This window comes from Botryllus schlosseri, chromosome 3 (assembly GCF_051294905.1).
Source record: "Botryllus schlosseri isolate E-star chromosome 3, Bs_hap1, whole genome shotgun sequence".
In the NCBI taxonomy this organism is placed as follows: domain Eukaryota; kingdom Metazoa; phylum Chordata; class Ascidiacea; order Stolidobranchia; family Styelidae; genus Botryllus; species Botryllus schlosseri.
The window spans coordinates 15,021,716-15,046,367 of NC_137238.1; the positions used below are offsets into that span (position 1 = coordinate 15,021,716).

Genomic DNA, 24,652 nt, shown 5'->3' on the forward strand with positions numbered 1-24,652 from the left:
CATGATTATCGCACAACATCATCACCTAGTGCAATTAAATCGGTATGGTCAAAAATACCCAAGTATCATTTGTGAGGTGGAAAACATTCTTTGAAGTAGCATATACGGTACCAATTGGAACATTTACATATCATATTCCGTTATGACATCAAAATGAGTGATACTCGATTACTCGACTTGCTCGAAGCATATTAAGTGATTCAGAATCGAGACACTCAGGTACTCGAGTTTGTCCAGCCCTAGTAAATAGTAATGGAAATATTTGTTATAAAAGTAAAGGCGTTGTAATTGATATACCTCAAATTATGCTAAATGAGAATTCTTTATCTAGTAACTGCATTTCTTCGCAATCTCACAAGATTTTAAGATATCATAACAATTTGAGGCCAGGTAGGAGTAGAAAATTGAATGAGCTATACATAAAGATATTATATGTTTCATATAAAACATGTTTTACAAAAAAAAAATTGATCACAGAATCTCAAATGAGGGTGTAGATCAAGACCTCGCAGCCCAGTTGTTCGAAATTCTTGGTCTGTGGCATCTTTAACAATGGCAAAAGCAACTTAATAACGTAGGGATAGCTACCAACCTCCACGGGTCAAATCGAAGCTACTGTGGCTACTGTTCACAATGACATCGTCATGACGTTGAGTGATATCTCCTCCGGTAATACAGACATTCACAGGTCCGTAATATACAGAGGGTGGTGACATACTTGCTGGATTGAATTCAGCCATAAAAGCCTGGTGAAACAAACAAATGCAGGAACAAAATATCAGATAACCTGGTTTGCAGTTTGATTGAAATGATATCAACTAGCAATTATGGCAAAACTGTTGTGCTGTTGTAAGATTTCAAATATTTTAAGGTAAATATCACAGAGCTTTTCACAGTTGTAACTATTTATTAGTCATCCTCCGTCATCTACCGAAGTAGTTCCCAAAGTGAGGACATGCGTTCGTGGGTGCGAATGGGGCACTGAATGAAGCAGTCAAGAACACACTAAAATGCAAAATCGATTCTGAAAGCAATTTAGGGTCATCAATCAATTCAATGATTCAGCAGTGGGCAGGATTTGTAGCGCATATGGTTCATTGCGTGCTGTAAGAACTATACTAAGTATTTGTTGAGTTATTGCTGCAATGCGCGGTGTGATGGTGGTGCCTTGCCTGATTTTACTCTTTGTTTCAAATGGTCGTGAATTTTTTACAGTGCTGCGACCATGGCGTCGGACATGACGATCTGGTTGCAAGAGATAATATCGCTTATGCTTGACTGACATATTCTCGAAAGCTTTTGAGTCGAATATATCCTTTCTCAGTGCTGATGAAACCTGAGGTTACAGGTGAAAATGGAACTGTCCAGATGAATTGATAATCCAGAGATAGCACCAAAATTTATCCAATTGTCATGCTTGCCTGAGCTTTATACCGGTCCAGTTTGCATGTCCGATTTCGTAGAAGCAAACCATAATCATAACGAAAAATTGTACCAAGTTATAGTAATTAATTTAGCGCTTCTTCTACATACCCCCCGAGATCAAATACGTGTTACCAATGACACAAGTTATTGTTTCCCATGAACATGCCAAAATTTATAAACGAAATTGTTTTTGCCTTTGGAGAGACGGATATTAGGGTTGGGTGGAGGAATGAAGATATTAGGGTTAGGAAGGGAATTATTAGGGCTGGGCATTGTGTCCCTCATCTTGAGATACCCTATGTCACCTCCATCCCTGATACCCCACCCTTCCACAACCCTAATACCCCCCCTTACCCAACCCTAACCCCTCCACCAACCCTAATCTTGGGATACCCTAACCACAACTTTGACCATAACCCACCTCCAACCAATGTTCCCTTTAATTTTTCTCGAGTCTGTGCGCAGCTGGGCACTCACAAACTCATTGCACGCTCCCTCGGACAAAAGTGCAGAACGACAAAAAAAAGGTCATCTCTTTGGATGTTTTATGCGCAGCTTAGATTTTGTGCGCAGAGACCATGTCAGAACTGCGCTATTGCGAACATGCGCAGCTTTGAGGGAACATTGCCTCCAACTCTAATATTCCCCTCCTCCAACCCAAATATCCCCCCTCCACCCGAATATCCCCCTTCCCCAACCCTAATATCCCCCTCCCCCAACCCTAATATCCCCATTCCCCAATCTTAATATCCCCATACACCAACTCTGATCTTGGGATACCCTAACTCTCCTCCAACCACAATATCCTCCACCCTCAGCCCAAATATCCGGCACCCACAACTCCAATCTCAAGACGAAATACAATTTTTTTGGACATTTATAAATTTTGACATGTTCACATGAAGCACTTATTAGTGTCATTCCGAGCCCTTGTTTGATCTCGGCGGCATATCGAAGAAGCGCCTTTAATTTAAGGCTATATTTTAATATGAAATTCCTTACCAGATAATCAATCTAGCTCGTGAAGTTTATGTGCAATAAATGATTGGAAAGCTGGTTTCATGATGAAACAATTTTAAGTACAATCATTCAGGGTACACAATTGAATCAAACATTAATACTCTCACTGGAGTGGTTTGAATTTTTCCTCGTTGCAGTCCGCCGCACAGGCTGAAGCATGAGTCAGACTGAGGTTCAAAGTGAAACGCTCTACAATGTTTCTATAGTATTGATGGAATTTGTTGCACAAAAGCGGTCACTCATGACTTATTTGAGATATGACGCATTCATTTGCACTAGGTATACGTTGTGGACTCGATAAGGAAGTTTTCTCGTCTTCTTGATTATATACACATGCGGTCAACCTTCTCTTATCTGGGTTATTGAATCAGTTGGTTAGGTGTTGACTTTCCAACGATTTATTACTTGTTGGTTTAGCATCCTACTGAGGTCGTGTATCAAAGTTTGAAAAGTGAAGCAAAATTTTTCGCGATTAGTGTACACTACACACAAGCCATAAATATCAAACCATAGAGGAGATTCAATATTGGACTATACATTTCTTGTTACAAGGTACGCCAACAGCACAATGTAATCCGAATCGCTATATGGTGTTGTTTACCATTCATTTCATATTAGAGATTTAGGTCACTTGATATGATCCTGAATCACAGAAAATATCCGTCCAAATTGAAATGTAGAATGTAAAAGATTACGATGATAGTAGAGAATTCTGAGAGTTAGTATTAGACGAAGCTTACTGAAACACATATTCTGAAGTGGCATCAACACATCATTGAATGCCGGGAAGCTATATTTAAATATCTTCGTTTTGCTTATAAAAGAAGCTTTGAATGAACTGATATAGCATAATGCGGGGATCGCAAAGTATGTGAATGATTATTTAGCTTGTGATTAAAATAAATACAAATGAACCAGATCGATATAGCCAGTATCAATGTGTTTCAGTAAATATCAATTTGCCCTATTCTTTCACTCACCGACACAGCATTGGTATTTTGTTTATATAACACAATCTGCACACAAATGTTCTTTGTCCGGTGATTTTCAATCGCGTCTTTCATCCATTTGGCTACTTCATTTGCTGGCATCTTGAAATTTCCGGTACCAATAGCGGGAAAAGCAATTGATCTAATAATATATCAAGGCATTTACATAACAGTATTTCCAATATTTCTCGATTAGTGAAATTATGGATAATCATCTTTACCAGAGTCTGCTCTGTTTCATCAACAACGGGGACAAAAATCAACACAGGGAATCAAAATTCACGCATGCAAAGACGCATGTCGGAAATTGCAGCATAAATAGTAAGTCCAAGTCAGCCGCAGCCAAGGGACCCAAGGACAGTCTAATTACCTTCATGAAATTATCCTTTGTCAGCACATATAGACTAAGTATGCAATTACACATATTTTGATCAGAAAAATACAATATAATTCATCCCTGCCGAAGATACAAAATTGAAAAGTTAAAATCAGCTAAGACAATGAAATTCATCCATCGCCGGTATTTAGTATCATAGATATGGGATTTGTGAATTATGAGGCCATGAGAACAGACAGAATTCACGGGCAGTTACACAAAAAACGAGTTTAGCAGATTTTCCTGAGTTAAAAAAAAATTGTATATTACCGATAATTTGCTCGACTGGCCAGCAGCAAAGACGTTTTCACAATCTTTTTCACGACGTTCACTGAATTGCTATCGTATGACGATACTATCCCATGAAATATTTTCTTGAATGGCAAAAATCCTGAGTTGGTTTCAAATACGTCACCATCGTTGTACTGCCCGCTATTATGAGCACATTCCATCTGCAATAGACCACATGAAATGTCAGTGAACTGAATGGAATCCTTTACCACTCATGACTATTTTTCAGAATTTCCTGGCTAATATTGCTCTACTCACAACCACACTCATTCCAGCAGAGGCAGCAAGAGCTTTGGAAATCGCCGATCCTTTTGTCATGTCAGCAATGTGGTCTTTTGACATGATATTTACCACGGCATCTGCCTATAGAGAAAAGGCTTACAGCAATTGCAGAATTACCAAAGGTACCTGAATCATATGTTACGTGTGACATATCGGAAAACCGATGCACTGATCCATGATAAACACTATTTTTGCGACATCAGCTCAATCAACACTCATATCGCACTTGCGCAAGCAGGTAGGCAGATGCTACCTTTATACATTTATATTTTATCAATCGGCTTGAGAATTTTTGTTACAGTTACAAAGCAGTATATTCTTCAATCCGTCATACCGTCTTAAAACCTCATTATGTGTCTTTATTATGCTCAGTACTTAGTGCTCGGCGCTCAGTAGGTAGTCTACTTTGAGAATATGAACATCAGGGATACATCTCAAATGGAAATGATGCCATAATTATGGGTGGTCGAAAATGATGACTTTTTTCAGCAGATTCACTTGGATTCAGTTGCCTAGTTGAGCTAATCCGATGCACGAATTTTGTGCTGTCCCTAATATTATAGCCATGTCAATGGCAAGTCAATGTACAATTTAATCTCTTCAGCATCATCGAGGTGCCTTTAACATGGGGTGTAACGCGCTGCCAATTAACGCGAAGCGTGTTGCCAATTAACGAGAGCCGTGTGCACAAGCACGCGATCTCCTGCTGAGTTGGTTTGCCGTTTGCACGCGAGCGAAATTAGGTCACTAATAGGCAGGGCATGGTATGGTATGGTATGGTATGGAAGTATGGTATGGTATGGATCGATATTTTGGTATGGAATATGGAACAATGCAAGTATGGTATGGAATGGAAGATTTTAATCTATGGTATGGAACGACATTTCCATACTTCCATACATTGGTGCTTTATACATTTTATCGTGATCTGTGCAAGTTTCATGAAGCGTACGTTGTTCGTTGTTCACGGAATACGATCGTCGATCGCTTTTGCTATGTGTGAACGTGAACTATTGAACGCTGTGTAGGAACAAATACACGCTTGTGCAACGGTTTTAGGAGCACTTGGAATGACATGATTTTGTGATGTAATAATGACAGCAGTAAAGTTGATCCGATATTCTCTCGAGTCGAGAGTAGGGCTGGGCACAATGATTCGAGTACTCGAATCTGAATCGAGTAGTAATTTCAATGATTCGAGTCGAGTAGTAAAAGACGATTTTATCGAGTACTGAAATTATACGCTCCTCGCAACTGAAAGTTAATTTACTAACGAGAATTATAGTTTTGATACTATTTTCCACTGAGGAAGCCGTGAAACCTTGATTGGCCGTGTTTGAGCATACCAGGCACACAATCTCGAAGTCATTATCATTCAAAAAAATTGTTAAGAAGTGCGATGAAATCGGCATGGTCGAAAAAATACCAAAGTATCTTTATTGTGATGGATAACAGGCATTACGTTCTTTGTGGTGGCATAAATGGTTCATATTTGGACTTCGACATAGTACATCCTGTTGTGACGGCATAATGAGTGATACTCGATTACTCGACTCGACTCGAAGCATATCACGTGATTCAGAATCGAATCACTCGGGTACTCGATTTTGCCCAGCCCTAGGAGACACGACGTCTCCGAGTAGAGTCTGTCATGTGACGCAATAATTGGTGATGTAGGCTACTCCAACTACCTCATTCATTGAGTGACGACAGCTTACAAGCAATCATGATGCAACGAACTAAATGCTCGATCTCGCATTAGGATTATAGATCAGGGAGTGGGGTAGATGTAAGTTTGGAATTCTCGCCACGCTACCCCCGACCAAATACTGTACTAGCAATCATGCATATCGCTGCAGATTGCCTGCAGCTGGGATATTTTATGGGTGCGCCTATACTATAAATTATTTTGCGAGTATTTACTTCAAACTTGCATGTGCCTCATTCCAATGTACCGGAAATGAGATGATATGCATGGAGCAGGGGCGGGCAACTTCTCCAGTCGGCGGGCCGGAAATAGGAAAATTAGGTAGCCTACTTGGCGGGCCGGAATGCTTAATGGATAAATTATTCGCCCATGTATGCAAGGAATAAATCGTATTTAATGAATGTATGTTATCGACAGCAATGTCACTTCAAAGCCATTTCTCGCCGATAATGACTACAAGGTTGATTTGAGAATAGCATTGTCATACAGGCACCGCCGTGTCTGCTTCTTTCTGATCAAATAACTCACACCCAAAATTTACCAAGAATAAATTCATTAGGGTTCAGCACATCGTAAATGCCGATAATACAAGTCTTCTCGCTTCGACGAACTTACGCGTAACCTCCACTATCGCACGCTGCACAGTGCGCACACATAATAACATACAGTCACTAAAATTTGACGTTTAGGCAAGTGATTATGTAAGACGGGAAACTGTTCGCGAGCCGGAAATAATCTTGTTTCGGGCCGCATCCGGCCCGCCGGCCGTAGGTTGCCAGTCCCTTTTATGGACAGTAATAGATAACAATCTGCTCACTATCTCATTTTGCTCGCAGAAGCTGTAGAGTAGACGTACACGGCACCTCACCACCGTGGACTAAACCTCACCAAAACAGACTCTGTAAAACTATTACCAGTACTTAGATTCGCTAGTTTAAGCAATAATGACATCCGAATTATCAATAATATAGGTGCTATAAAAGGTACTATACTTATGATATTGAAGTATTTGAAAGTATGGAATGTATGGAAAGTATGGTATGGAACAATGTTGGTATGGTATGGAAAATTGCAAGTATGGTATGGAAAGAGTAAGGCAAGTATGGAGTATGGAAAATTCTCGTTCCATACCATACCATACCATGCCCTGCTAATAGGCACTCGTGCGCGGCAATTCTCGCTAATTCGTCGCGTCAGCGACAGGCCCGAACAATCGCATATACAATTATACATATACAAGAGGCTATGTGCGCAAGATATAATCGCTCACATAATCAGTCGCAACTCCAACAGACCTGGTGCGCACAACATAACCGTTAGCCTGAGCAATCGCATCTGTAATAGGCGCTGTGCGCAAGATGTCGGTTCATTTGCCTAAACTATCTTGCCGCCGGCCTCGCAGGCTTTGGCTGCTATCTACTATCGTTTAAAGACAATGCCGTTACTTGTATAATGATTAGCAATCGCATCTGTAATAGGTCTCGTGCTCAAGATGTCGTGTCGCCAGCCTGAACGATCGCGCCGCCGGCCTCGGAGGCTTTCGATGCTATCTACTATCGTATTAAGACAATCCCGTTAAATGCATATTGATTAGCGATGTATATGTCATGATAGTTCAACAGTGACATCGCAAAACAAAATGACATCGTATACTAAATCGGAACAATTCATGTCCTGAAATGCAGGATGCGTACTATACATGGGTAAAGGCTTTTTCCCAGAATTTGCATGCTATTTTAGTGGTGTGTATTATACATGGGGCCGTACTATACTTGGAAAATTACGGTAATATGCTTTGAGTCGAGTAATAGAGTATTATGCATTAGGACGTCACAACAGAATGTACCATGTCAAAGTTCAAATATGTATCTTTTATGCCACCACAAAGCACATAATGCCTGTTATCCGACACATTAAAGGTACTTCGGTATTTTGTCAACCATACCGATTCCATTGCACTTGTTGACAATGTTGTGGGATGATCATGACTTCAGAAATGGGTGATTTCCAGTAACGTCCGTAGCTTATTTGTACTATGTCTCGTATGCTGCGACACGGCCAATCAAGGTTTCAAGGCTTCCTTAGTGGAAAATAGTATCAAAACTATAATTCTCGTTAGTAAATTAACTTTCAGTTGCGCGGAGCGTATACTTTCAGTACTCGAAATAATGGTCTTTTTCTACTCGACTCGAATCATTGAAATTAATACTCGATTCAGATTCGAGTACTCGAATCATTGTGCCCAGCCGTAGTGCATACTATACATGGAAAATTACGGTATGAGGGTAAAATTCGGGGTTAGGGTCAAAAATGGTTTGGATTGAGAATTTGGTCAGGGTTATGTTTAGGATTAGGATATAGAAGTGTTTATTTCGGAGTATGCTTCTAGGTTAAGGTAAGTTTTGGGTTTGTTAATAGGGATGGGCACAATGATTTGAGTCGAGTAGTAATAGAAGATTTCTTCGAGTACTGAAATTATACGCTCCTCGCCACTGAAAGTTAATTTACTACCGAGAATTATAGTTTCGATACTACTTTCCACTGAGGAAGCGTTGAACCTTGATTGGCCGCGTCGCAGCATACGAGACATAGTACAAAGCTACGAACGTTACTGGAAATAAAATGTTTCCGAAGTCATGATCATCCCACAACATCGTCAAGAAGTGGAATAAAATCGGTATGGTCGAGAAAATACCGAAGTATCTTTAATGTTATGGATAACAGGCATTATGTTCTTTGTGGTCGCATAAAATGTACATATTTGAACTTTGACATAGTATGTTCTGTTGTGACGTCATGATGAGTGATACTCGACACGAAGAATAATACGTGATTCAGAATCGAATCACTCTCGTACTCAATTTTGCCCAGCCCTAGATGTAAAACCACATGCCAAAGTGACACATGCAGAAGTGCCGCATGCTGATCTGTTGTTTTTCATCGTGCCGCATGCTCATGTCGTGCAACCTCCAATATTACAAGCAAGGCTCTGATCTAATCCAAGTGCTTGACTACATTTAAGAGGGAAACATTTATACAGTCTGTATTATATGGATAAGTCACAATCATATCTTGCACAATATTACATCAGTTATTGCAGGCACATAGAAAATATAGGGATTTGTATACCACAGTAAACTGGAAATGATTTTGATCTGACTGGATCATACATAAGGTATCTTACTTTTTGTTCGGCAATATTACCATACTGCAGAATCACTGAAGACATAGGTATCGGTTGTGAATTTAAGCTTGGTGGAAGCTTCAAAGAACTTATTGATCCTCTAGTATGTTGCAGGGCCTTCTTGAATTGATCAAGCACTTTTTGATTATTGAATTCAACGAAGTCGACCTGAAATGCAAGCAGAACTTGAGATTAGTCCATTGAAGTAAACATATTGAAATGCATCACAACATTTTGAGTTTTTACTCAATAGAAATAATATTTACCTGGAAAAGTCTTGGTTAATATACTACACTCACTCATTTAAAGGGGGCAGGCAGATAGCCAACACATAGTAATATTATTTTCATTTGCACTTTGGCATTGAAAACGCAGCACTACATTCCTGATGGTCACTAGTAAATAGACTTTGTTTGCACAACTTACTGAAGTTGTTTGGTTAATTATTTGGTTTCACTTCAGAACTTTTCTAAGTGTAAGCTGTTAAATATTGTCTAACAATAAACAGTTACACTGCGATTTGCCTCTTTCAATCACCAGGCAACGGTGATTATGTGTTATATTCCAGTACTTCCTATCGACATCATCAATAGGTATGTGGTTAGGTTATGAAAATATACTAGTAATAGAAACCTGATAGGATGGCCCATAACATGAAGACACATGAAGTTCTGTCAAAGTGTCTTTGTGGCATCTGGTAGCATGCCAGAGACTTAAGAAGAGCCTGATGGCCATCCGTAAATATAGATAACTGTGTCTCAGTGACAACTGAAGGAAAAGAAAATATGAAACATGATTTGACAAAATTTTGAAAATAGCATATGGATTAAGTGTTCGTGACTTTTGTTGCATTTTTGACACCGAAACTTAACGCAACTTATGCGAATTGCAATCAAGTCAGTCAGAACAAACTAGTTTGCCCTCCCAGTAGTCGAAACGTAGCTGTCAGTGAGAAAAAAAATTCTGGTGCTAATAGCTTCAAACACTTTATTACCTGTTGATGAGGTCCTGAAGTTTTTTTTTAATTTCTCGTTCCATAAGCCCATGCTTATTTTATCAATAATAAGACAAATGGTTAAAGACCAGTAGATCAGTAATCCGTGATTTCATCCCGAGACTATATAACTTGGTGTTGCGAGATAGCGTAGTGGTATATTCCACAGCTACATCACCAATGGGTTGTGGGTTCGAGTCCGGCCGAGGTTGACTTCTGAACTCCCAAGCAAGTGTTGTAGGTTTATCTGGGCTCCTCCTCACCATATCATCTGCATAAGCGGTGTCTTACAAAAAGCCTAGAAGTGGGCCTGATGTGAATGACCATAGTAGTAGAAAAACACCATGATTACCGCAAACAACAACAACAACTATCTACCTTCAAAATATATAGATATATGCAATGTTTATTAAACATTCATACTCTAAAGTAAACATATTATAGTGTGGAAACGAATATTCAAGGTATATGTCGACAGGTGCAATGCACTGGACAGATTTAATTTGTGTAGCAAGAACATTTCCTAAATACCATTCAAAAACTTTCATCATACCCTGGTAGTACAGGATGTTGTGTGTTGCCGAAAATATTGACAAACTGCATCAACGATGCGCGGAATGCCAATATTTGGATTGATTCCGTTAGCGCCGCAACCTATTGCCGGAATAGCAATCGAGGAAAGTTTTCCTTGTTGTGCCACTTGTAAGATACTCCCGATGCTTGATGACACCAATGCGTTCTGTTTTGTATCAGATGCTCCTGACCACCTGCATATGATATCAAAATAACACTCAAAATGAAATAATGATTAGTTATGATGAATGGATGCATCAACGGAAACAACTTCAACAATAAAGATGACAGCAGTATTATCTCGCCAGATTCCATACCCAAAGAGCTTGCTTTGACTTGAAATGAGTGCTTTTGATTAGAACCAATAATTCACATTGCCCGTTAGTACACAACCATTTTTCATTACTATTACACTTACTCGGGTCCAATGAGGTGGATGATTTTTTTGCAATTCGGCAAATTCCCAGCCCTTGTTATGAACGCCTCCGTTTGTTGCAAATTGCCCTTCTTTGATTTGACATCTGTCATTTCTTTCTGAATTCGATTTGCATTTCGGACATCTGAAAATTACATTGCATAGTAGCCTATTTGTGTGCATCTATAACACAGAGCAAATGTCTATGTGATGTTATAGATTTGCAGTCCGAAGTAAGAAGGCTGCATTGCGTACTTCGCTGTGTGTATCATTCTTATGACAGAGCTGACACACGACAGCCTGTCTGGCACGCCTTCAGAATAGAGGAAGCCAATCACTGCAGATAACCTATTCTGGGGCTCAACATGAAAACGGTTACAACCAGCGGGGCAGGGTGAAGTTTCAAGAATTTGATTATGAATGACATGTGCTTCCTTATTCAACAAAAAAACTAGAGTAGTGGGCCAACATGGACATACTTTGACAAATAGTCAAATATGTATACTCAGTGACCTTAAATTATGTGTAAAATAGTGTTTATGCAAATGGTGAATAGCTTTTGGTCTGGATAAGTGATCATTTACTACATAACATAAAAAATAGTGATATTTACAAGTTATCTATGCTAAATGCCTTGCACAATTAAACAGTATATTCGTATTGAAATGAACCCCGATATTTTCGGCAGATACTTGTCACGAGTAATCCTGTTTATATAAGCTACTCCAGTACGGAAAAATGCGTAAGACCGTTGAAAAATAGTCATACCGTAATTTTTAATGGCTCCTGACACACCAGCTGCGTGCAAAGTCATGTTGTTGCTATGAATGATAATGTTGACAATGGCATCAACAGTGTGAGTGACAATGTCGGCTTGGCAGATAGTCAAAGTCAAGGTTCCGAGTTGTGCAGAAAATAGACATGTCTTTGGCAAATTCTGGAGGTAAGGCAATGTCATTAACAATACAGTGTTGTCAAGATTATTTTTCCAGTTTGCAATTTACATTTGCCTCTGTTCAAATTGTATATGACAATCACTATCGTTAATATTTGAGAGAGAGAGAGAGAGAGAGAATTTTTATTCATCATCGCAAAATGACAAAACGGGCAACAAAATAGCATAAACATCAGAAATACACGGACACATACAAAAAATGGTTACAGTGTCAATTTCGAAGCAAATGAGAAGTGGGGGATGTGCAGTTCAGAGAATAAGGCCAATATGCTTCAGGCCCGATGATTGTAAGATGAAGCTGCAGCGAAGTGATCTGTTGATCATCTAGTCTACTGCAGCCGATGGAAGTAGATTGGCTATAAATTGCATACATTGTACTGCAAAAGTGAATTGTAAGACGGACAGGATAAATGTAAGAGCAAATCCACATGCTATGATAAACGGAGGAAAAGAATAGAAAGAGTAGGCTTACATGACACAGAACGATAACCATAGACTATAAAAAATTCAGATGAGATCAGATTGGGAGCAAAATTTTCCATAACACCTCCGAAAAAGCTATTAAACTGTGCCATTTATGTATTGATTCAGTCAGACATATATATATATATATATATATATCGTTCTTCAGGTGCCTTTTCCCAAAATCTGTTGAATGTCATGAACACAATGCTGAAGTTACTATATTCAATAGTAGGCTACATGTGATTCCTTGGAAATCGGATGAAAATTTCAAAGTAGTCAGTATAAGTTGTTAGTTAGGTACAATTTACGTTACGTACGATACTGGTTTGCCAGCTCGCCGCTTTCTGCTTTCTGATATCAGCGGCTTTGGCAGGTGCTTCTGGTGATCTGACTTCAATATAACAATTGGTTGCACGCCTTATATTTTCGATCACGCCTTGCTGTGCTGGGTCCAGATAGTAGGTTTTGATGCCAGGGCCTGATCGTGAATGTTTTTCCACTATTATGTCAGCCACAATGTGATTGATCACCAGTTTGGCTGAAAATAAATGAAATAATGCAGTGTACACTGTACAGTTTAGGTCCGGTGTAAAATTTATTGACAGAGCGTTATTTGTTTTTGACAATAGACGCAATATCATTAAAAGAATGATTAGATTGTGAACACCTTCTACAAGTGAGAATTCAAAATATGCATGCAGAAAACAGGATTGTACTTGGTGTTCAAAACCTGAACTGTAAACGTGCAAGTGATCAATTAGAAACGTCAAAGCACCAACTGCACAATCGATTTATTCACAATCCACGAAGTGATGAGATGAGTTACAGTACAAGGTAGCTAGAATGGGTTTTCAAGGCATAAGGCACGGGTAACTGATTGAAAATGACAACTTTTTTAAAGTTGATCAATTCTGAACAACTCCTATGTGCAGGTACCTTGTTAGATATTCCATTGTATATATTTTGCTAGTGATCCATGTTTATAATGGGAGATCAATGATCACTGATCAGACTAAATTAGGGTATTACCTTCTCGAATACTTTCTTCTGTTCCCTTGAGAGATAAATCCCCAGTCTTGCCAAGCAGATTGAAATGTTTAAGAGCTTTGCGTTTTGGATTGGTGACATTGAATTTTTCGCAATAATTTGCTATAAATTTGGCTTCACAAATGGAAAGTTGAAGAGTGGCTTCGCTGTTTTCATGCACTTCACGGAACATTCTGAATTTATTCAGAATCCAACTGGGCTTGGCCTCCTTAAATCCAACAATGTCAATGTATTTGCCATCCTGTATACAAACCACATTTTCTTTGTATGCATTGCTGATAATAACAGAGAGCGCAAATAATACACACTTACAGTAACCCAGAGCAACTAACAGAGATAATTTTGTCTAACCTAACTGAGTGAATACAGGATGGACATGTGAGGATATTTGAATTGATCACAGGTCAAACCAGAAAGAGGTAGGCAACCCAAAATGTTTGATGATCATCGGGCTAACCACGAAGGAAACTGCACAGATTTGCCACAAGGTATTATAAAACAAAACGTGGACTGGATCCAGTAACATTCAAAATACACAGAAATAGTAGTGGATTATTAGGCTTTTGACAAATTAAAGGCTAGTATGAAACTATTTCTAAGCTCTATTCTTGATCACTTTGAAATCTGTTTGTCTACAACAGTGGTTCTTAACCTGGGGGTAATTACCCCCAAAGGCGTAATTCAAATCCATTGAAGTTTTTTTATATACTTATATAACTGAAGTATTTTCATTGGTCATTATTAGGGCGGTTTTTTTTTGACATGTCAAAATTGTAGCGTTAGGTCAAAATTTGTCAAAATTGTTCATAATGTCAAAAAAAATTTGACGTCTACATTTTGTTTGCATCGTAGATTTTGCACTGTCGGTGAACTTATCATTTGATATTTCACAGCTTGCAGCCTATTTTATAGGCTTACTGTTAGCTAATTGTCTGCTCATAATAAACGGTCAAATAAAACAAGTGGATAAACATGGTGTTATGGTCAATGTACCGCAATATCCTAACTGAAGAAAGACTTCTTGCGCATTGCATCATTCTTATATGAAGAAGCGCATGATGAAAAATTGTGATGTAGACAACATTGTCAGCATGGAGCAACACAGTGTGTCACCAGCAGTGTACGCTCAACTTGAGTGTTCTCAACCAACAACTGCTGCTGTTGAACGTCCTTGGCAAGTTTCTTAGTAAGGACATGCACTTTCTACCCAAGAATGTAGGAAAGTATCTCTCGTTGAACTACAAATTTTTTCAGTTATTTCTATCATAATACATATTGTAACCACTGGAATTCTTCATAGGGCGAGATTTCGTTGAAATATTGATTTTTTGTATAAAATGTTTTTTCAGGCCAAAGTACTTCGTTAGGACAGTCAGTTCCAACCAGAAATAAAGATAAGTGGTACAATTTTAGCATTTTGTGCGAAAACACCTAATTTGCATAAGTTAGGTGAAAATTTTTATTTTTTAGGTCAAAATTTTCCTTTTTTTAGGTCAAAAAACCCGCCCTAGTCATTTTGAATGTAGGCCAACATATATTTTTCTAGCTTGTATGTGGGCTGATTCGTTTCACTGAATACACAAGGCCTGCTGTGATATCATATTAACCAATAGTGATTATGAATAACGGGACCGAATGTAGTTCAGTATAGTGCTAAGTAGATCTAATTTATTTTGCAGCAGTGCGGATCATATATTGTTGTGCATGCTGGGAAATTGAAAGACACCAAGGGGCGTCTAAATTCAGCTTTACACCTATAATGCAGTAACAATATCATAGAAATATAGTTGTTAGTATTGAAAAGTGTAGTGGTCTAGTCTAGTCGGTAAAATTAAATCTGAAATCATGAAAGTGACTTCGAAGAAACGAGGAGAAGATTCAAAATGAATTGATGGCATTAAACTTTCTGATTGCTGTGAAGTAGGATTTTCTGCAATGGTATCTATCAAAACGAAATAAGTTTGCGATTGACAATTACATGAGATACTGGCTATTTTTCTCCCCTTTCTATAGATTTGACCACTCAATAACACGAAAATAGCATCAGCCTTCCCATTGTCTTGACATTTTCAACAGGCATTTCAGTGTACATTATGATGTCATGGTTGTGCTGTTTTACAATTAATTGAGCGCAAGCTGCAATTTGTTATTTTTTGAAAAGGGGTTAATTGCATTCCGTCATTTTCTTCTTGGGGGTAATGATATGAAAAAGGTTAAGAACCACTCGTCTATGAATTGAATCTGAATCGCGAAAAACTACCTTTTCATAAACGATCAAATCTTCTTTCGCAATCACATCCCTCACAAACTTTTTCCATAATTCAGATCTGGTTATATCAAGGCTGTCGTCCGGAATGTTAAATTTTGATACCCAAATAAGGCTCTTGATCACATCAACTGCTCTTCGATGGTCCGCCAGACATCTTGAACTCATCCATACCTTGCCATCTTTGACTACGAATTCGGCTGTGGAAATTTATGCTGTCATTGTATTTGTTAGCAAGATGTACTTCTTCCATACTGGACTTATCCGTATTAATTCAGTATTACTGTGTTGCATAGATACATTGACATTACTTTATTAATTTTATTCTCAACAATTACTGGCATTTGCTCTTAACTGGAGTCTGGCTAAAACCTTATTGTGTAGTGATTGCACCAGCCTGGAGGAATACAACATGCATAGTAGCAATTGTGTAGGCCTACACTTTAAAATTTCGTTTACCATGATTAAATCATCATTTCCACTGATAAGGTTGGAGCTAAACCAAGCACTCCTCCCATTCGGCCGCTGTTGAGATTTTTTTTCCTAACGGATAAATGCCAATTAAGTCGACAAAAACGGAGTGATTTAATGTGAAAGGCTTGGAGCAGTTGAGTTCATTGTTATACCAATGTCACCAAATCATTCCTGTAGCTGTTATTCAAGTATTTGCATGTTTTGTGTCATTACCCACAACTATTAGAACTGCAAGTCTTATAATCCCATGAACTCATAACCCAAAAGATTCCCTAAATCATTGAAAAGACCATCAAACGGCAGAATTCATATTTCCACCATGGCTGTGTAACAGAGAGCATCCAGTAATTGTAACATAACTTATCCGAAAATTGCTCACCCATGAGACATTAGATAAGCAATAACCCTGATTATGTGATGCATGGCTTGCCTATGAAGAAATATGTAATTTACACAGAATGAATAAATAAGAAAAGATAACAGTCAACAGACCTTTGATATCCCTGGCCTGTATTTCATCCTGTATGGTTTTACGACTGGTAGCCGCAGTGTCAATAAGATATCGTTGAGCAAATATGTTCAATTCTCTCATCTCTCTAGTCTCTACACCCTAAACAATAAATTCCCCTGTTATAAGATTTTTCTGGGCTATTTTAGAAATATGAGGATCGGGTACATCAAATTTCAGAGCTATCTATTTTACTATATACATCACCCTTAAATGAAGGCATACATGACTAAATCATGATGGAAAAGAAACAAAGCAACCATTCCACGGCCTTCGCTAATCAAAGGCCAAAAGTCAAGTCAAGCACAATCCAGCGGTTTCAAAATGGCTATTAATATTGATAGTATATAAATGTGCCAGCACACGGCTATTTATTGCTAGGGCTGGGCACAATGATTCGAGTACTCTAATCTTAATCGAGTATTAATTTTATTGATTAAAGTCGAGTAGTAAAATACGATTTTTTCGAGAATTGAAATTATACGCTCCTCGCAATGAAAGCTAATTTACTAACTAGAATTATAGTTTTGATACCATTTTCCACTGAGGATGCCTTGAAACCGTGATTGGCAGTGTCGCTGCACACGAGACATAGTACAAAGCTACGAACGTTGATGGAAAGAACAAGTGCAATGAAATTGGTAGGGTCGAAAAAATACAAAAGTATCTTTATTGTGTCGGAAATCAGGCATTACGTTCTTTGTGGTGGCATAAAAGGTTCATATTTGAACTTTCACATATTACATTCTGCTGTGACGTCATAATGAGTGATAATCGAATACTCGACTCTAAGCGTAATACGTGATTCACAATCGAATCACTCAGGTACTCGATTTTGTCCAGCCCTATTTATTGCTCAGTAAAACAAGGAAATCCAATTTGAAAGAATCGTTATTTCACTAACCTAGTGCCATCATGCCAACTACGAAGACATTACCATATTACAGGTACCAATTGTTTAAATAGCTGGTTCGTGGTACAGAACTTGAATATAGCTTTCAATACAATATCCATTGTATAATAATATTTATTAACTCGAAGACTTTTCGGGTGCCTCTTTCACGCATGTGGTGTACACAACGACACCCATGTTGCCCAACTCTCGAAAAGATGTACTTCCTGCCTTTAATGCAAGTAATGTTGTTTACCAATACAAGTGCCACTGTGATAGTAGGTATGTAGGACGTACATCTCAAAGATTGTTTGAGTGTATCAAGCAGCATATCCCAAAATTGATTCGGTCAAAAACATGCGCAAATACTCGCACGGAGCTCACACGTCAGTGCAAATTGGCTGCCAAAACAGACTGCTATGACGATTACCAAGCATATGCTTCGTCAATCGGTCAGCATTTGAGTGAAAACCTCGCCTGTGCACAGCACTATGATGACAATATGTTCACTGTCATTGCGCGTGGTAGGTCATTGTTTCATCTAAAAGTGCTGGAGTCTACTATTATTCAGTTGAACAAACCTATTTTATGTAGACAAAAAGATTTTCTCTATAACCTACAAATTTCCCATTAGTTCATGTGTTTCGTGTGTGTAACTGTTTATTTACGAATTGCGTTGCTACTGTAGTACCGTATGTCCGTATACTTCATAGTTTGTTATTGTTGCCATTGGTACAATGCGAATTTCATGGTTTGTGATTTTGATTGTTGCGTCATACTTTGCCTTTTTTGGTTTTGCTTTTAAATCTGTTCAAATCCCTTTAGTGTGCCGTTAACTCTTGAAAAGAGGCACCCGAAAAGTCTTCGAGTTAATAAATATTATTATACAATGGATATTGTATTGAAAGCTGTACCAATTGTTGCTGATCATTTTTCCATGGTCTGTTTGAGATAAAGATTTATGTACCGCTACAACATTGGTTTGTCTTCCCGTTTTTGGTGGAATTATCACATGACTGAAGTTTCACAAATGTCATAATGGAGTTCCAATATTCAGGGAAAATAACCTAAATCAATAACTCGCCCAACTGTCAGGCTAGTAAGGTTAGGTGCAAATATGCCTTAACAGAGCTGTCGTGTTTCTATGCTTGGGTATATTCACTATTCTAGGACAAATTTCAGAAAGTATATTCACATTTCGCATGGCAGAAATTTCGCTTTGTATCGTTGGGATCTCCGTGCCATTTGAAGTAACAGCAAGCAAATTTCTGTTATCCAAAAACTTGAAAGAGGCATTGCGAAACCTATGTTGCAAATCAGCCAAAATGCAAAACTTCGAAATAGTTCTGAAAACAATATAAATGAACGATTAAACAATGACAAAATTCAAAAACAGGCAAGATATGGCATGCTCGGAAATAAAGTACACAGGCAATCATGTGTAATGAACAAAATAAGAATGGATAAGGAGAGACTGAAGGGGCGATACTGGGCCGCGCTGAAGAAATATGGCATCTCAGTATATGGGGTTGCAGTTCTCATAGTGACATAAGGTTTTGAATAGAACAAAAGTTCCAGATATCCCTGAGTTCTGTTGCAAATTTTTATTTCGTCAAAATTTACCAAATCCTAAAATTTTTCAATTAATCAAATTCTCTTGCTTAATACCAACACGTTTCAATATGCAATGTTTTATTCTAGTTCAGTGTTTTCATTTTTTTAAGCTGCCGTAAGCTTGGACAAGAAATAAATTAGATGTGTAAAAACTAAAGTTGCTCAGCAGTTATAGCAATTATTAGGAAGGCGGTTAAATCTGGGGTATATGCCTCCATTCTCCTTATATTGGGTTCGAGAACAATCGAATATCGCAATGTCTGGCTTTGTGAAGTCGGATATTTTTGCCAGTTGAAAGCTTTGTCACTGACTGAAAGTATATTCTACCAAATATGAGTGGGAAAGGACGACTCCACTCCTGGCAGAGTATTTCTATTTAATTCAATTGTGTATATTGTATGCAGAACGAATGATAGTAGAGACATTGAAATTTGGTGTGAACGCGAATTTGTTCATGAATGTAATCGGCTCCTCAAATATTTCATGCTCGAAAACTTCACAGAATGGATTAATTATCCAGTAAGGAACTATTACGTGGAATACGTTGTGAAATCAAATTACCATATCTCCGTGCAGTATTTTAAGATGATTGGTGTTCGCTTTCGTACGTCAAAATCGGATACCAAATGAGAGCGGCAACGGTATCAAGCTGCGCATATGCCGCAGGACAAGGAAGGTGCAGATATAGCCTTGTAGTGCTTTCTAAGTCTTGCACCACCCCTCTATGCTATCTCAGTAGTGCATGAGTGCTGAGCAGGGAAGAAGTCATGGATTGAATACCAGTATTACTAACCAGGTCTTCGGTGTGACTCGGCCGGGGATCAAACCCACGACCTACCATCAACAAACTGAACGCTTCACCATTACGCTATCTTGTCAGTCCATTAACTGGCAGGATCAACAGGTAACATTGGACTTTTGCAGCATACCTGCTTAGATTGACTGTGTCCTGGATCGACCATGAATTGCCTTCACCAAGTCGATTTTACAATTTCCAGGCATATTTTGCTATTTTATTCATCAATCGCTTCAATACTACGGGGCCTGTTCCTTGCAACCACTTACACATTCTTTTTATTACAATATCGGAAGCCTGAGACCATGTCAACTTCTGATGAATGGGGCGCTGGAGGAAAAAAGGTCAAGAACCACTGCTATACAGCGTTAAAGATTTGACCAAAAAAAAACATTGAATAATTCGCATCGAGTTCAGGTATGTTATGAATACAGATTACTGTTGGGAGTGAGAGGTAAGGTCACAGTAAATTAATACTTCATAAATATGAAGAGAAGTCATAGGAGAAAGTATTCTCGAAAGATACACACTAGTGACAGGTGAAGTAAAATTTCAACAATAAACATGCATACGTTGCACAGTTATTCATGCCTTGGATATAATCATAAGCTAATATAGGAACATACCTGAATTCATCTTTATCCATCGCAATTTCCACGGTCACCAACTTATTAGCTTCTTTAAGCAAAGCCATTCGTGCCTCAAAGGATTCGAAGAATCGGTTGCTTTGTTGGACATTTGATCCTCTGGCATTCTCATATATGCTTTTGGAGTAAGAGAGTTAGAATTAGAAACAATAGGAAATTATTAACGTCAGTCTTTCGGAAAGCCACGTTCACTGGCCGATTTATCGATTGGAATTCATTTTGTCCGACTAAGCGCAAAACTAATCTGATACAACGCTTGTTCACAGGGCTCTCATGATTTGCAGCAAGTCCGAACTTGAATCTGAATTAAATTTCATACAGAAAATACTTCGGTCCGACGGATATCAAGATTACATTGTGAAGTCAACCATTGACAAAAAACTGAAGGATTTAAGAGCCAACAGATTCATTGGATCAAGTAAATGTCCAGTATATTTACATTTACCAAGGATTGGTAAAGTCTGTGGTAGATTCGAGAAGCAAATCGTGTTGTCTATTGGTCAATGCTTCATGTGGGTACAGCCTGGGGTCATTTTCCCAACAAAATCTCACTTGCCAGCAACACAAAAGGATGTACTACCTGCCATAAAAGAGAGTGGTATTATTTACAATTATACGTGTCGTTGCGACAGTCGGTATGTGGGTCGTACATCACTTCGTTTGCAACAAAGAATTGACCATCATGTGCTCAAGCAGATTAGACAACCAGGCATCAATGCTATTTCAGGAAGTCAATCGCAATCGCAGACAAGCAACCCTTTTCTGCAAGACTATGACCAAACCATGTCATGTAGCTCTGCAATAGTTCAGCACCTTCTTACTCATCCCGAGTGTGAAAAATCTTCTAACGGTAACAGATTTTCAATCATTGCTCAGGGACGTTCTCTGTTCCATTTAAAGGTTCTCGAATAGACTATAATATAACTTAAGCAGCTGATTCTTTGTCGACAAAAGGACCAACTTTATTTTCTCAGTGTATTTCATTAGCATTGTGCTTCTGTCTGTATATTATAGCCATTTCCTAATGCGCTAATTGCATTTTTGCTTAACGCTCTCATTTTGTGAATTCTCTCATTCTTGTTTTTATGCAATTCTTATGTCACACTAACTATTTCATCTTTATATTTCGAATCGGAATCTCCGTATTTACTGACGGCCGCTCCCGATGAGTGTCAGTTGAAAAGCTTGGAGTAAATTAATTGCGAATATGAATGTGTTGTTCGTTGCAATATATATAATATTAGGAACAGTCATGTCATGTCAAACGTCAAAAGAACCAATCGTCATTCAGTTTTAGGAACGTTTGCACTAGTGCTTCTCTGGAGAAACACCAATTTTCACAGATTGTTACTGATTTGAAAGTAAATGAAAGTTTCAATCATTGGGCCTTAAATCTACTATGCATATCCAGTTTTGCAAGACTTTGGTGAATTCAATCGAAGCATAGAAACAAGGGTTGTAATGACTCGAGTCGTGATTCTCTGGAGACTCGATTTGACTCGAGTCATTTTCTTGAAAATTAAAATTGACTCCACTCGAGTCGATTTGTGTTTCGACTCGACTTGAACTCCAGTCATCGCGCATGAGTCGGAACAAGTCTTATGACTCGAGATTGTGTTTGTCAAGACAGGTATTGTGCATTGTAATTTCGAGTTATAGTAAAGTTATCACACTATTACTATTTTGTCTATCAGCACTGAAACTTTTACACTGAAACTGTTAAAAATGGGAAAATTTAGCATATTATAAATGTGAAGCATTCCATATTACTGACCAGAGTTTTAAAAAGTGGGGTTTACATGACATGACCTCGGAACTGAACAGTGAACACAATGACTTGGATTCGGAGTTAAGTCAAAGCACTCAACAGTCTAATCCCTGACTTGGACTTGACTCAATCATGAATTTAAAATGACTCGAGTCAAATCTATAAAAGTGACATCGACTTGTGACTCATAACCTTGTGACTTGGTGAACAACCTGATAAAAAAGGGTTTAAACGGAAATAGTATATTTTCAATATGCACCGCATATCCACACTGACTGTTGAAGCCATTTACATGGAATTTAGTATGTGAAACTGAAATATTATACCGCAACAGTAAAAACTCCTCCATACGGTAATTATTTTCATCTTTCCAAGACTGAAATATTTCTGTAATGAAACTGAATTTTCACACTCTAATTAATTTGGGGCGTATTTGGGTTTGCATATTGATGGAGTCATAGGATGAAAACAGGCCGGCTGGAACCTACTAAAATGTCCCATTTATTCAATGTAATTGAATAGTATATTCATATTGAAATGAACCCAAATATTTTCGGCTGACATTTGTCAGGGGTAATCGTCAGCAACTAGTGGTGAATTCAAAAGAACAGCGTATATCAACAATCACGCTGTTCTTTTGAATTCTCCACTAGTTGCTGACGATTACCCCTGACGAGTGTCAGCCGAAAATATTCGGGTTCATTTCAATATGAATATACTATTCACTTGTATATTGAAGTTCTGTACCTCCAAGAAGCTGTTATTCAATGTAGTATGATATGAAAGATTAAGTATAAAATAAATCACGATTAGCAAACTGTTCCATTCAATATATTGTTTGTCAGCCGGATATGTACTCCAAGCTGTACCCTCCACTATATGAACATTGTAAATATGATTGGTCGGTGGAAGAAGCAATATTCATTTATTTCGACCGTTTACACAGAACCACGTTATATTCAATGCTATGAAGAGCTTCAGATATGAGAGTTGTAGATAATCTTAGAAAAAGTCAATTTATTGAGCAAACATGCGTAGCTCTTATGTAAAGAGAATAGGCTATATTTGAGTTGGCAAGTAAACAAACCCTCTACCGTGAAAGAAATCAAATTCTATACATGGTTTCTACTTCCTTATTCCTAGAATTGTTCATGGTGGTTTTACCGAATTTGAATTTTTTCCATGTTGGCTGAACGCTGAATGGTTATTAGCATTTACATTGATCGGCGCGAATGACTGCATTATTCCGGTAAATCAAAGTTTCTCTGCCTATGGCAATCAGTCACATTATCATTTATGAATATTACCGGGGAATTTGGCAATATTCATTCATCAAATGTACTCGGTCCAATAAATTTATACGACTAAAAATTTGAGACAGTGTGCCTGAAAGTCTCAGAGAACAGCCCCACTATGATTTTCAAATTAATTATATTTATGGTTACCAGTGAATTCCGAGCTTGTGAATCAGTCACTTGGTGGTCCTAAATTGTAATCCTAACCCATCTGTTCCCTAACCGTAACTCCAACGTAACCCTTACCAGAATGCATTAAAACATATATACCAAGTGCTGAATGCCAAATTAAACAAGTACCGTATATCACGATTCACGCTCTTATTTAATGAAGTATTCATTTTCGAATTTATCTGTATAATATTAATGTGAAATCAATGGTGCGGGTCACACGCCAATCAAGCTTGCAACTTCTTCATGGGACAATTTTTCTACACAGGTCGCAGGTGCTCGGCAAGAAATGAATTCAACAGGATACTTTAAGCCGCCATAACATGGGTTTCTTAAAAATGACAATCTACAAAACGTGTCCTAATTAAGTTTATGTGGAGAGGCTACTTTGACGTAATTGTATGCCACTTTGATTTAAATAGATATTTCTTAGATTCATAAGGCATATTATATGTGGCATTTATCATATTTAATTGAACTCATTCCTAGTTCGAGAT

General features: G+C 38.2%; 1 protein-coding gene across 1 annotated transcript in view; it reads right to left on the reverse strand.

The window, feature by feature from the left end:
- LOC145436501 (protein mono-ADP-ribosyltransferase PARP14-like) overlaps positions 1-24,652 on the reverse strand; it is a 47,828-nt gene that overhangs the window by 18,870 nt on the left and 4,306 nt on the right. Inside the window, exons 4-17 of the mRNA XM_080313863.1 lie at positions 20,901-21,038; positions 19,060-19,210; positions 16,957-17,074; positions 15,985-16,190; positions 13,707-13,965; positions 12,995-13,215; positions 12,026-12,194; positions 11,261-11,402; positions 10,823-11,036; positions 9,276-9,443; positions 4,360-4,464; positions 4,081-4,262; positions 3,426-3,576; positions 593-746 (exon numbers count right to left, since the gene is read on the reverse strand). Of these exons, the coding sequence (XP_080169989.1) occupies positions 593-746; positions 3,426-3,576; positions 4,081-4,262; positions 4,360-4,464; positions 9,276-9,443; positions 10,823-11,036; positions 11,261-11,402; positions 12,026-12,194; positions 12,995-13,215; positions 13,707-13,965; positions 15,985-16,190; positions 16,957-17,074; positions 19,060-19,210; positions 20,901-21,038 (2,378 nt within the window). The remainder of the gene's footprint in view (positions 1-592; positions 747-3,425; positions 3,577-4,080; positions 4,263-4,359; positions 4,465-9,275; positions 9,444-10,822; positions 11,037-11,260; positions 11,403-12,025; positions 12,195-12,994; positions 13,216-13,706; positions 13,966-15,984; positions 16,191-16,956; positions 17,075-19,059; positions 19,211-20,900; positions 21,039-24,652) is intronic.